Source organism: Rhinolophus ferrumequinum, chromosome 19, assembly GCF_004115265.2.
Source record: "Rhinolophus ferrumequinum isolate MPI-CBG mRhiFer1 chromosome 19, mRhiFer1_v1.p, whole genome shotgun sequence".
Classification (NCBI taxonomy): domain Eukaryota; kingdom Metazoa; phylum Chordata; class Mammalia; order Chiroptera; family Rhinolophidae; genus Rhinolophus; species Rhinolophus ferrumequinum.
The window spans coordinates 18,917,424-18,932,336 of record NC_046302.1 but is presented as its reverse complement, the minus strand read 5'-3'; the positions used below and the strand labels follow the sequence as shown (position 1 = coordinate 18,932,336).

At 40.0% G+C, this 14,913-nt stretch overlaps 1 protein-coding gene across 4 annotated transcripts in view; it reads left to right on the top strand.

Moving 5' to 3' along the window:
• Positions 1–109: 109 nt before the first annotated feature.
• TMEM241 (transmembrane protein 241) overlaps positions 110–14,913 on the top strand; it is a 113,336-nt gene continuing 98,532 nt past the window's right edge. For 2 of the 4 annotated variants that reach the window (XM_033135721.1, XM_033135724.1), the window contains exons 1-4: positions 110–308; positions 4,260–4,592; positions 8,693–8,739; positions 14,365–14,442. In XM_033135721.1, coding sequence (XP_032991612.1) covers positions 4,521–4,592; positions 8,693–8,739; positions 14,365–14,442 — 197 coding nt within the window. In that variant the 5' untranslated portion in view covers positions 110–308; positions 4,260–4,520. Of the gene's footprint in view, positions 309–2,987; positions 3,110–4,259; positions 4,593–8,692; positions 8,740–14,364; positions 14,443–14,913 lie in introns of those variants that run through there. The other 2 variants (XM_033135723.1, XM_033135722.1) reach the window with 2 other exon arrangements.

Here is a 14,913-nt window from a genome sequence, read left to right as displayed (position 1 = left end):
CCGGTCGGACCGTAGCATCCCATTGGCCGCTGCCCCGGGCTCCGCCTTAAGACACATTTCCCCGCCTACGGAGGGCCGCACTTCCGGCCTCTGCGGGAGTCCCGGGGTAAGTGGTCACGGTCGCCCTGTGGGGCGGGGCAGGGGAAGGGTGTGGCCTCTTTTTGCCTGGCTCTGCGCTGTCCCCGCACCGCCTGACCCTTCTGGCTGCGCGAGACATCCGCTGGATCTTGTTATCTGCGTGGACTACAAATAAACAAGCAAACGAAGCTCTGTGTTCGTATTTCCCGGGTTAATTCTAAACTCTGATGGTATGGGAGACAGAAAATGGCAGGTTTAGACAGCGGAGGGAGACTTAAGACTGTCGTATTTTGTTATTAGCATTAGGAGGCGGGGCATGGAATGTGAAAATTTCTAAAATGTGCCATACAACGTTGCGCGTAAATAGGACTGCCTAAGTAAAATTTTGATTATTTTGTAGAGAGGTTCTCATAAAGGAGATAAAAATAGCTAAGCATTACATTTCACTTACTATATTCATGCACTGTTCAAAGTACCGTATTAACTCGTCAGTCCTCAAAATAACCCTGAGAAGTAAATTCTATCATTATCTCAATTTTACTGATAATGAAACTGAGGCACCGGGAGGTAACGTAACGTGCTGCAGGTCATACAGCTAATAAGGAGCAAACCCAGGCAGGCAGTCTGGGTCCCGAGACTCGCTCTAATAGACTGTATGGTGACTATTCTCACATTCTAGAAATACTGAATAACAGTTCTCCCTAAATTGCAATTCTGAGCCAGGATCCCTAACTATCTATGCTTGAGATCCCTGATGATTTCCATTAGGACGCAATTCTTACCTCCTTCCCATTTTAGGTCAGAACATATTCTGAATCTTCCAAAAACTCCAAACTAAAATAAGGCATAACTATAGTTCTATAATAGGATACAGACCTATGCTTGGCAAATGTTGCCCATGTTTGTGAATGTATGTGGTAATTGTATTCCCTTTTAGTGTTCAGAAGATTACAATTGGGGTATAAATGGGGAGAAAGGGGTATAACCAGAAATTAAATGGACCTCTCACTTCTAGATAAGAAAGAAACAGGAGAGAGGATCAACAAAGAGAAGTTTTTGGAGCCTCCTGTTATTTCTTGTTTTGTAATGTTTTTGCCATATATATTTTAAATTTATTTTTCAATTACAGTTTACATACAGTATTAGTTTCAGGTATACATCATAGTGCTTAGACATTTATATACCTTATAAAGTGATCACCCCAATAAATCTGGTACCAATCTGATATCATACAGACTTGTTACAATATTAATGACTATATTCTCTATGCTGTACTTCACATCCCCATGACTGTTTTTATAACTGGCAATTTGTACTTGGAGCCTCCTATTAAATAAGGCAAGAATTTCTTTAAAAAAGAGAGAGAAAAAAAAAGCAGATCAGAAAAAAAGACTGAAATGCAGTGCATGCAAAAACGTGCCAGTGAGGGGCCTTTGGGAGACGGATCAGAAAAGGACAAGAAGTTGAAAGTAGAACTAAGAATCTGGATATTCACTTACTTAACAAGTTTTTATTAAGTGCTCTCTTAAGTGCCTACCATTGGAGTGGCACATATAAATAAAAATAGGTTCCTGTCCTCACGGACGTCAAAATCATAAACACAAGTACAATTAAGTGTTAAAGATGCTATGGTAGAAGCATGTGCAGGGCCCTGTGAGGATTTAAAAGAGGGAGAGACTGATGGCACTGAGCTCTGTCTTGCAAGAAAAGCAGGTATCAGTGAGAGGAGCTGTAGGGCAGTGGGGACTTCCACATGTGGGGAGCTGTGTACAGCATGCATTGGAAAAGGGCAAGTGGTTTGGCCTGGGCAGACCTAGGTAGGGTTCAACAGGAGCAAAGCAGAAGGTTGGGTTGGAGAATGCAGGGAAGGGCGAGGTTCAAGAGATTTTAATGCTAAGGACTTAATAACTTAGACAATAAAGAGTTGTGAAGAGGTTTTAAATTGTAAGAATAATGTTTTCAGATTTCCTTACTAGAAAGATAATTCGGACAGCTGAGACTATGCATTTCCCCCCTGGTATCCAGGGCAGGGAAGAGTCAGCAGTCTTCACTCTCCCCAATGTAGCTTCCAAAACATTACCCCCGCCACCTCAGGAAAAAGGGCATCACTGTTTCTAAAGTTCCTGACAAGTGTCATCTACCGACCTCTGGGTTAACCAGCTGCACATTTTCTGAAGACTCTGACAACGCTCACACTCTTCCACTCCATCCCAAGCCCTAACATCTTGCTGGGTAATTTTAAGGTCCATGGGGATTACCATCTGATATCCTGGCATTTTATCTTAGTCCCGTAAGCTTCCAAACCTCATCCTCACCATTTTTCACTGTGGCTTCCTCGGACTTGGGAATGACCTGCATCTGCTCTACCTCTATAACTCTAAACTCTAACTCTCTCTCTCTGTCTCTGTGTGTGTGTGTGTGTGTGTGTGTGTCTCTCTCTCTCTCTCCCTCCGCTCTCTCACTCAGGTGAAACTCACATGACATAAAATTAACCATTTTAAAGTGTGAAATTCAGTGGCCTTGAGTAAATTCACAATGTTAAGCAACTATGACCTATCAAGTTCCATGTTTGCTGTCAAAAAGAAAAAAATCATTAAAAAAGGTTTCTGGGCAGCCAGACGGCCCAGTTGGTTAGAGTGCGAACGTTCAATTCCCACATGGGCCAGTGAGCTGCGCCCCCCACAACTAGATTGAAGACAACCAAGCTGCCGCTGAGTTGCAGGAGGGGCGGCCGGATGGCTCAGTTGACCAGAGCACAAGCTCAACAAGATTGCTGGTTCAAGCATGGGATGGTGGGCTGCAACCCTTGCAGCTAAGATTGAAACGGCGACTGTACTTGGAGCTGAGCTGCGCCCTCCACAACTACGTAGATTGAAGGACAACGACTTGGAGCTGATGGGCCCTGGAGAAACACACTTTTCCCCAATATTCCCAATTTAAAAAAAAAAATTTTTTAAATGGGAAGAGAAAAAGAAACTTTCCATTGTCACATCTTTAAAAAAAATGATTTGTAGGGGAAAAAATTCACAAGGTATTGTTTTATGCAAGCTGCCCTTTTCTTTATTCAACATTTTTGAGCATTTATGAATCCATTATAAAAAATAAATTAATAACTATGACCCTTTGATCTCAAAGATCTCAATTAACAACATAAGTAGTTAAATCTTGTCATCTGTATAGGAGGTCTACCTCAGTCTCATATATAGCAGCTTATTGTTTGTAAATGTAAGATCCAATGATTTTATTTTTATTCAGTCTTAGTTTAGTTTGTTTTGAGGGGCAGAAAAATGCAGCTTTGGAAAAATCAATACCTCTGACAAGATCTAGCAGCACATTTGCTATAAATGTCAACTTCTGTTTGCATGGTTCCTTACTATTCTGGTTGTTTCTGCTTATTAAGCAAATTCTGTCTAAGAAAATGAGTTAACCAATAAATAGGAAATAATAAGGCATGAATTGAATTTGTTCATCTACTAAGAGCTCAGGGAAATCTCAGGTAAATACCAACCCCATTGATTTCAGGTAAATTCTATCAGGCAAAAATTTTCTTTGTAAGGTCTATTTAGTTCTGAAACAGGTTTTCTAAAATAATGTCAAAGGGAAATAACTTTTTAGTTTGTCTTTTATGTAGAGAATGTATCCATGTTTGCTTGGGTAATATAGTCTGATAAACAATTTTATGTAGGGAATACAAATAAAAAAGAGTGAACAGTTCCTGACAAAGTCCATCAGTATGTTTTTGTGTATGTTTATTACTATTTGCCAGAAGCCTAACTAGGTCAGTTTTCCACCCGAGAGACCAGAAACAGAGGCTGTGCTTGAAACTCCACTTTTGGAAGGATTTCTTATTTTACAGACTTTTCAACACAATGGAATGACTTCTCTTAAAGAAAAAAAGAAAAACTATACTCATTCTAGTTCTTTCCCCCTCAGACTTCCTTCTTTTAAAATGACATTTATCGTTGTTAGCTTTTTGTGTCATTTACAAAAGTAATACAGACTCAACGTAGAAAATTGGGAAAATTCAGTAAAGAACAAACATATTGGTCCCACCGTTTAGCAATAGCTATCTATGATCATTTTTCTTTAAACGATAATGGAGTGTCCTGAACTGTTTTGTCAACTTTTTTTCCCCTCTTCTACTTTCTACTTTTTTACCACTGTCCGCTTTTTCTCTACAGGTGGTCTCAGCCCTGGCTGACCTGGTTACTCTCCCACAGTCCTTCAGGCATCTGGGTGCCGCCCCGCCCACCTCGAGGCTGTGAGCCCTATCGTGGCACGGACCCTTTAAGAGCCAGGCGGGGAGGCGGGGAGAAGGGGGTTGGTGCTGATTGGTGGAGCTCGGAGCCACGTGGCCATTCTGGCAGCTGAGGTGGCGGCCCAAATCCGGCGGCAGCCGAGGGACTTCTGCGGGATCCCCGGGAAGGGCCGCAAATTGACAGATGTGCATGAGGAGGTGCCTGGTCGGCCTCACCTTTTGTACCTGCTATCTGGCTTTTTACCTCACGAACAAGGTGAGGGGGGCAGGAGCGGGGAGACGGGATTGCACGTGGGAGATTTGAGTACAATCATTGTACGTGGAACGAATGCAGCCTCCAGCTTTCTATCTGATTTTTTTCCTGACGGTGATGGAGAAGAAACCGACTGTGTGTGGGATACTGTTTTAGAAATCGTATTCGTTGCACTGTACTGTCCTGTACGGCCCGGTTTCCCATCCTGTAAAGCATCCTGTACATCTCCTGGGAAACCGAATTTTTTGACGAGTTTGCAGGAACTTAATTTTGGACTGTGTGGACTACTTTTAAGGGAAAGAAAGCAACTGGCTCCCATTTCCTCTGGGAAGGAAGAGTAAGGGAAGAACTCAGACACATCCTGCCTTCTGTTCTAAATATGCCTCTCTGCCCCAGAACCCCACAACATTCCAGAATCTTTTAAATAGAAGAGATCAATCCATCTCCATTTCCGCCTTGCACCACTGATTCCCAAACCTATTTTTTATGTCTCAATTCCTGGCACTTCCAGTATACTCAAGAGGTTTTCGTGTGTGTGAAATTACTTTTTAAAATAAAACGTAAACTTAATTTGTCTAATGTCATGAAACCTTTTCTTTGATGTGGCAGAAAAGCAGTGGTACAATGTTGTTTTGTTAGTGAGGGGAAGCTGGGTTTGGTACTGGCAAGGAAATGTTGGACCCCTGTGGGCTAGGCTGGGGCATTACCCCCTGTCCTGGACTCTGTGCTGGATGCCAAGCCAAAGTGTGGATACCAGGCCTCGGACCACCTTCCCCCACAGTAGGGTCTCTGCTGCTTCCTCTTGCTCTCTGGAAAAGAATCACTAATAAACAGCATTTCCTTAAACCCTCTTTCTCAATGTGAGTGCCTGTCTTCAATATATTCAAAGGATGCCAGTGAAGCCCCTGTCCAGTTGATTTTTAGGTATAGTAATGAACCTTTAAGGATTCATTAATACGGCCTTGATCCGAGGCAGTGATGGGTTTGCATCCTGCCTCCACTTATTTAGCCTTTGGGACTTTAATGTCTCTAAACCTAAATATTTTAAATTTAAAATGGGATTTAAAAGTTTCCTTCAAAGGGTTGTTATGAGGATTAGTTAAAATGTTTGTAAGGTGGTTGGTGGAATGCCCAACATCAGGGTACATGCTCCATAAAGTAAGTGATAGCTACTCTAGAAGAAGGGAAAGGAGGAAGGAAAGACAGTTTTTTGCTTATGGTCCAACACAGTAATTATTAGCTTTTAACAAATTTGTTTTTTCCTCATAGGGAAGGGAGCCAAACTAAAAGAAAATTTTTTTTGGTAGCATCTATTCAGGAATATGTGAATTTGTGAAATCCTGGTCTTTTCATTGAACTGTTTTAATTTGTTTAGCTAGCTTGATGGATATATTGATAATGTCACACGTTAAAACAGAATGAACTTCCTTTTATTTCCATGTAATCATCAGACGAGGCAGAGTAACAGGTCTTTCATGATAGCCCACAAGTCCTGGCATTGGTTAAGAAAAAAAGAAATAGTATGTCTCAGCAAAAACATCTAGCAGACATATAGTGTTTAGTTCACCAAAATTTATACCCCTTCTGGATGCACATTTGCACCTGTGGCATTATTGTTGTATTTATTGGGGCACCACAGCATTTTATAGTTAATGTAATAAAGACTGAGTACTTTCTATGTGCATCGTAGCTAACGTTGCTAGATAAAAATAAACCAAATCCTCATGTTCCCAGGAATATCTAATCTGAGTAATAGAAATCATAGATTCCCAAGGGCCCCCAGAATTTAAACAATAAGCCAAAAGCATCCTTCTGCATTTTCCTCAATGGCTTGGAGTGCTTTGGTTTAGGTTTATTGGGAAATATCGGGAGCTGGATGGAAAGTAGGAGGATAACAGCAGAAGGCAGGGAGAGGGGAGGCACGGAGCCTATCTAAAGAGGAAGGAGGAGGTGAAGTCAAGAGTGATGGAGAACAGATATGAGGCCCAGGTAAGGGTGGGAGAGATGGTTGCTCATGGTGGGGCTCTGGTAGGGACTTAGTAACTCTTAGATTATGCCACTGTTTCATCTTCTCAACCAGGACAGTCACACTTCCAGCAGCCAAGGTGAGTGGATTTGGACCAAATAGAGGCCAAATGGGAAAGGAGCTGTGTAGTGGGCATCCCGTGGGTGTATTCTCCTGCGTCTAATCTCTGCCAAATGAATTTTCTTTTGAATTAGTGAAGGTTTCTTTGTATGTGTCTACAGAAGAGGATGTTTCCTTCTACCGTGTTTCCCTGAAAATAAGACCTAGCTGGACAATCAGCTCTAATGCGCCTTTCAGCTTGGTCTTATTTTCCGGGAAACACAGTCGTTTTTAGAAGACTCTATGTTAGTTTCTTTATTTTCATATTTCTCTCTGTTTGTTTTTCCTCAAACTGTTTCCCTTTCTATTGGTAGAAAGAAAATTCATGTAGAAAAACTTTGTACATCTTAATTTTATCCCTTCATCTCATTACTGTTTAAAAGAATGGTTGATTTTTGTTGGGTTTGAACAGCAAGTGTTCTGGCTTTCCTGGCCTGGCTGGCCCAGTCAGAGTGGCGTCCATCCTGTGGGAGGTTCCAGCTGTAACTGGAGGTAGGGCCCAGGCAGCCACCTGTCCTTCTTCCCCTCACAGCTAATTAGCTGGAGGCAAAGTCCACATCTGTTCTCCTTTCAAAGGCTCCCAGATTGCTCTTTTTTTCCCCTTGAGATGCTCTTACTGCTTTTCTAACATACAGCGTTTTGCTCAGGTCAACACTTTTCAGTGATACGAGGAATTGCTGAGAGGAGAAATGTTTAGGACTTAGATTTCCTTTGTCAGAGATTTCTTTTTTTCACTGTTTTTTCACTGTTCTCTAGCAAGGTAAAGTGAGAGCTTCAGTATTTTCTATCTCCCCCAATATCTAGCACAAAGCTTAGCACACAGTAAACGAAGTAAATATTTGTTATCTCCATGCAGGTTGTTCAGGGTGATGTAGGACAGGGCCCAGATATTCACTCAATCCTTTCTCTAGTTCTATTTTAGAATGAAAATATCAGGAAGAAGTGGGGAGGAACATGTTGAATTACGTGAGTAGATAGACTTCAGAAAAGAATGAAGGTCCGTTTCTAATAAATATAAACCAGTGCTCAGGCAGTTAGACAGAACTGTGGCCGTTAGGAGCTCATGTAAGAGCAATTATGTGTAGGCTTGTCCATGGGGAAAAAACACATACATAAACTTGCCCTACACCAGTCTACTCCATTTTTTAGATCATGTGAAGAATCAGTAGAACCCTTGCTTAAAGCCATTTCATGGTTTTAGGCTTTTAAAAAAATTCTCAGTGTTAAATAATAGAAACATAGCAAAAAGATAATCCAGAAGGACACAACACAATTCCCCCATTCATAAAGTGCTGTAAATTTGATTAAAAGGCATAATACGAATCCAAGTTGACCTTAGCAGAGTTGGGGGTTTTTTTGTTTTGTTTTGTTTTTGTTTGTTTAGAAAATGCTTAAAATGCTAAAGCACAGCAAAAATTGTGACACCTAAGCAGAATTCATTAGAAAAAAAATCCTTAGAATACCAACACCAAACAAAACCCCCCAAATGGAAGGAAAACAGAAGAAAGACTGGGATGCAGTTCCTACTCGAAGAGAATCAAAGAAGAGGGTTGGATTTTTAGGTAAACCGCACAGTAGATACAGTGAATACCCCAAGAAAACAGACTGCGTTCAGCGCTGTTTGTCCAGTTTTCTCTGGAGTTGCTGCAATTACAACAGGATACTGCTGAGCAGACGCCGAGTGGTCAGCTATCACAGTATCAGACCCGGCTGCTGCCACACTTTGCTCATGATTCTGGTTCCATTCCCCAACTGAGGTGGCTTCTGGTAACTTTCAGGGAAAGCAGGCCCACGCTCTTTAGTATGACTTGGAAGGTATGACTTGCCTAGTGTGTGATTTTTGTGGGGAGGGGATGAGAATAAAGGCCTTTTTGAAACTAGTGTATTTACATTTCTGCAGTAGGGATTTCTTTGATTATACAGTGTATCAATTCTCTATAATTTGAAAATATCCATTAATATGGTATTTGTTTTTCAGTATGTCCTGTCTGTCTTGAAATTTACCTACCCTACGTTGTTCCAAGGGTGAGTATCGTTTATGCTCTTTATACACATTTGTAGGAACTGTCCAACCAGCATCATTAAATGTTCTTTAAAATATGAGTATTTTTGATGACTGAATAGATTTTTCAACAAATAGACATATTATAATTTATGTAGCCCTTCTGTAATATTAATGGGCATTTAAATTGTGTCCCTTCTGAGGGTATAAAAACAACGTTATCAGATTTTTTTTGTATTCAACTCTGCCAAATTTCCAACTATATCTTTGGAACAGATTCCTACATGAGAAATTTAGGTTTAAAGAATATGAACTTATTGAGTATTCTTTTTGAATATTAACAAAATCTTTTCCAAAAATGTGTTACCGATTTATGTTGTCACCCAGCCTGTATATGAAAGTTTCTATAATGTTATACTTGAATCATGATTATTTTTTATTCTCTGCTGATTTCATGAGCCCCAAATGGTATCACATTATTTTATCTTATCATTTCTTAAATTATTCGTGAAGTTGAGTAGTTCTCTTATGTTTATTATCCACTTGTATCTCTTTTTTCAGTGAATTGTCTAGTTGTGCATTTTACGCTTTTATTTTTACTGGGGTTTTAGTATTTTTCTTATTAATTTAATGAATTCTTTATATTTTAAGGGTGCCAACCACTTGTCCATTAGGCTTTTTGGAAATTTTTATTTTTTACAACTTGTTTGTGCTTTGCCCTTTCATTTTGTTTAAATAATTTTGATTATTTAAATATATTAAAAAGTGACACAGAGAATTTTTGTTTGAAAATTAGAATGAAGCAACAGATAACTGCAGATGAACCCAGTGTGTGGTCCTGTGACTGAGGGATGCTATTATTATAAAAGCAAATGGAAGGGAAAAAAGGTCAATAGTCTGGTTATTGTAGGAGCAACATGGAGTGCTCTGACACTCACATTTCTCTTTTTCACCTCACCCTCCCAATCTTTTCATTTTTTAAATGGTTTATTTTTATGTTGAAAACTATATTGATAGTTTCTTTTGTGATTGCTACCATTGTTTTTATGTTTATTCTTCTCCATCACAAACATCAAATGAGATATTCACCTACGTTTCATTAAAACTTTATTCAATTCTTGATCATTGTCCATTTATTTTAGTGTATGGTACAATGTGAAGAAATTGTCCCTGCCCTCATAGTTTCATCTATACTAGCCCCATTTATTATATTTTATTGTATAATCCTTCCTTTGCCTTTGGGTTGTTAATATAATATATAAAGTTATTTTTCAGGATCTTCTTTTTAATTATCTTGGTAATAAATTTCTTTTTTCTTCTTTTTCGATTACAGTTGACATACAATATTTATTAGTTTCAGGTGTACAACATAGCGAAAAGACATCTATATAATTTAGGAAGTGATCACCCCGATAAGTCTAGCATAGGGTTTATTTTTGAGCACTTATTTTACTCCTTTTATGGAAAGGTGCTAAACTGTTTTTAATTATTATAGCATTTAAGTATGTGGTAGAGCTCATCCTCTCTCATTCTTTTTTTTTTTTTAATATTGCACAAATGCAAACAAAAAAGCAAGGATCATGATCTTAATGTCAAACAAGGTTGAATTCAGGACAGAAAGCATTAAACAAGTGAAGAAAGACGTGTTATAATGCTAAAACATGCAGTTCAAAATGAAAAGACATTATAATGCTGGAGCATATAGTTAAAATGAAAATAAAATAGTGATGAATATCTATATCAACCAAACAACAGGGATCATCATTCTCAAACAAAAAGTGCAGGAATACCAGGGATAAATAGATACATACTAGTAATAGTAGACAAATTTACTATTTTTCCATGACAGTTTAATTGGGTAAACAAAACCAGCATAAATACATACACACACACACACACACACACACACAAACACACACACACACATGTGTGCGCTAAATAATACAATTGATAGATAAATATCAAACACTCTATCTTGAAAGTAGAGATTATGCCCTTATATGCCCATGGAATAGTCACTGTGAATAAAACAGGAGTGATTTTTAAAAAGTAATGATTATACAACCCCCTTGCACTAAAACTAGATCTTAATATCAAAAACAAAAATCCCAACCTACAATTGGCTCCTGAACATACAAAGATATTCTTCACTCATAAAGAAAATATAATTGAAAACTATATTGAGATAATCATATTTTAGCTGTAAAATTTGCCAAATAAAATGTCAAAATCTGGTAATAGACAGCATTGGTGAGGATGTAGAAAACAGGTACTCTCATACACTTATCATGGGCTGGCAAATTGGTACCATATCTATGAGTGGCACTTTGGTAATATATAACAATACTGCAGCTTAATCCTTTAACCTAGCAATCCCACTTTTGGGAATTTACCTGAGAGGTTTACTTGCATTTATGTAAATGAAATATGTGCAAAGAAACATTGCAGCTCTGTGACAGCAAGCGTTTTTAAACAACCTAATTTTCATCTATCCAGAGCCAGTTAAATAAATTATATCATATTCCTAATGAAATACTATTCAAATGTTAAAACATAATAAGGAGACTCTCATGTATTGACATGGAAAGCTTCTTCAAGATACATTTAATGGGGGAAAAAACAAGTCCATAACAGTATAGTACACTACCATCATGTAGAAATGTGTGTATGTTTTTCTCATTTAAAAAATATAAAGAAGAACCTAGTAAGAGTGATTATACATAGGAAAAAATGGAAAACAGTGCAGATAGTGGACAGAGAAGGGAAGAAGACTTCTCGACACTTAATTTGTATACTTTTGGATTTTTGTTCTCTATAACAGGTGAACTTGAGAATATCTTGTCAACTTTCTCCCTGATATTTCATAGAAAAACTTTAAAAATATTGTCTATGATTATGTACACGTCAGTCAATAAAGCTGTGATATTATTTTCCCTTGTAGTGAATAGGAGTCATTTACTGGTCCTCATTGTCCTTTCACTTCTCTCCAAGTAGAGGGACTTCAGGAATTTGTGTGGGAAAGGAGGATCTTTACATCTGAATTGCCTTTTCTCCATCTTGTCTGGGGATGGGTCAGACTGAATGGACCTCCCCCAACCAAAAAAAAAAAAAAAAAAAGTAAGGTCTTCAAATGCAAGATGTTTAAAAACTTCACATTGTCATTGAAGTATCCCTGATGCCTAGAGGAATTCCTGGCACATTGGAAGTACACAGTAGGGCAGAGTAACTCATTCTACAAATATTTATTGAGTGCATACTATGTGCCAGGCACTGTTCTAGACACTTAAGATCCATCAGTGAAGAAAACAAAGATCCTTGCCCTCGTGGAGCATTCTTTTCTCTTCTACCTGTCCCTTAAATTGACCTGCAGTGAACAGTACCTTCTACCCCATTGACCCACTCAGAAACTTGGGAATTATTCTTGATGCCTTTGACTCCTTCATCCCCAACATGCAATTAACAATTAACCACGAGGCCTCCTAAACATGGTTAGAATCTGTCCACCTTCTTCATCGAATTGCCTCTTCCCGGGCCACTGTCATCTCTCAAACAACTCCTAACTTGCTTTCTGGCCCGCAACCTTGCTTCTCTCGAAGATACTCTCTCCCTTGTAAAGAGAAGGAGCTTTCCCAAACGTAGTTTTGTTGTGGGGGGCTGTCCTGCACATTGTAGGAAGTTCAGCAGCAACCCTGGCTTCTACTCACCAGGTGCCAGTAGCAACCGTCCGTTCCTCCACCCCCAGTTATGACAACCAAAAGTGTCTCCAGATACTGCTAAATATCACCTGGTGGAAAAAACCATCTGGTTGAGAACCACTGTTCTAGAGCAGGCTGTTTGAGGGCACGACCCATATCTGTCTGTTCTGTCAGTGAAGGTTTCACAAAGGAGACATAAAAACTGGATCTTATAGGATAAGCAGATGTTCACCAACACACAAGGAGATGGGAAGAACATTATGAGTCAAGAGGACAGTGCATGTGAGCTCTTAGAAGTATGATATGGCCTGGCACATTCTCGAGGCTGTGGGCCATTCAGTGTGGCTGGAATGTGGCTGCCGTGGCAGACAGACAGGAGCTGATCCCAGAGAGGGGTGGGTGCAAGTTCCCGAAGGCTTGTGTGTCACACGTAAGTGACTTTATTCTGTAGGCCAGGGCTTCTCAACTGAGGTGTCGTAATACATGGGTGTGTTGTAATCATTTCTGAGGTGTTGTCTCAAGTCATCACTAAAAATAAGGTTTTGATATTTATGAATGAGTCACCTGAAATAAGAAAGCAATTAGGGGCCGGCCCAGTGGCTCATGTGCGTGGAGCTCTGTGCTCCTAATGCCTAGGGTGCCAGGTTCGATTCCCACATGGGCCAGTGGGCTGCGCCCTCTATAGCGAAGATTGGGAGCTGGGCTGCCATGAGCAGCCAGAGGTTGGCGTAAGCTGCTGAGTGCTGCCATGGGCTACCGTGTGCTGCCAGGAGCAGCCGGTGGCCAGCATGAGTGGCCGGCAGCCAGCCAGGGCTGCCGTGAGTTGCTGTGAGCGGCCCACTGATGACTGGCAACCTACTGCCTGGGGGAGGGGGAAGCCCGCAAGTGTCGTAATACCAGCATGGGTCAGGGAGCTGTGTCCTACACAAGTAAACTGAGAAACAACGGTTTGAACCGGAGTGAGGGGAGGAGGCGGAAGAAGTGGGGGGGAAGCAATTAGAATGAAACAGGATAATGTTATGCCTCTAGTTCCTCTCATTCATTCCTCTCATGCTGTGGTTTCTGCAGTGTGAGGAGGAGGGATGTTTATTTTATAACTTGCGCTACCCCTAAACTCTGCATATTGAGGAAGTGTGTCGCATGACTCCAAATATGTTGTGGCAGAAAAGAAGCTGAGAACTGCTACCTGCAGCACTGGGCAAAATCAACCATTTTTAAAACATGCAAGCAGCATAATTAAGTTTGCATTTTAGAACAAACCCTTTGGCTACAAGGTAGAGAATGGATGGGGTGGGACAACCCTGGAGAGAAAGGACAGTGTATGGTTCAGGTACGAGATCATGAGTCTGAATTAGGCCGAGGCATTAGACATAGAAGGGAAGCCTTCAGATTTGAGAGCTGTTATGGGACTAAAACCAGAAGGATTTTGCCAGTAAATGAGGGAGGCGAGGATGGGGGAAGGGCTAGGGTGACATGTAGGTTTCCGGTTTGCTGATTAGGGGTAGAGGGAGAATGATTAGGAAGTGGAGGAGGAAGTTCAAGGTAATGTTTCAGGCATGTTATCTTTGGGAGCTTGTGGGGTCTGAGTGAGAAGGGGGACTTGGGAATCATCAGTGCAGAGGTGATGGGCAAGGAGGTGGCTGTGAGTGAGGTCGTTTAGGGAAAGTTTAGAATAAGAAGAGTAGAGTACCAATGTCAGCACTTAGTGCTACAGCTGGATTCAAGGGAATAGTAGACGTTGAGAAGGACAGGCCTGAGAATCGGGATGATAAGTAGGAGAGACTGGGAGAAAAAAGTTGTAAGAAGGATTGCATATGTTCATTGGTGTCAGTGGACAGGTCTTTCAGGGTGGGATGGCTTTTTAATAGAGAGACATGGCACTTGATTAAATTCAGACTGGGAAAAAATTAAAATTCAAAAAAATAAATTCAAATTCGCCCTTATCCTTTACAGGTGGCAGACGTTACTTGGTGGACTTTTGCTTCATGTGTCATGGAAGCTGGGCTGGGCAGAGATCAACAGCAGTTTCAGGTAGAACAACCTCTTCTGTGCTGGATTCATGATTCATACCCTGCTTCCTTTTAACGTTACTTAATTTCTTATGGTTTCACATTGGGAAACACGGATGTGTACTTGCGTTGTTTGGTCTCTTAGTTCCCTTCTAACCTTGAGATTCAATAATTTTCTAATCAAATAGAACTCAAGTAGTGGTTTTCTGGTTAATAATGCCATTAATATAGTAAAACTAATCGAGATATACAATTTATGATACCGTATTAATTTGGCTTTGTTTTAGATCATAGAATCACTATAAATTAATTTTAAAATAAACTTTAAAATTTGGGGGGATTTTTTTTGTTGTTTTAGTTTGAAATTACTTCCTACTTACAGAAGAGTTAGGAATAGTACAAACTTTAAAACTCTTTACTCAGATTCCCCAATTATTATTTTACTATGCTTCTTCTCTCATTTCCTCTTTATTTATACTGATATGTAATTTTT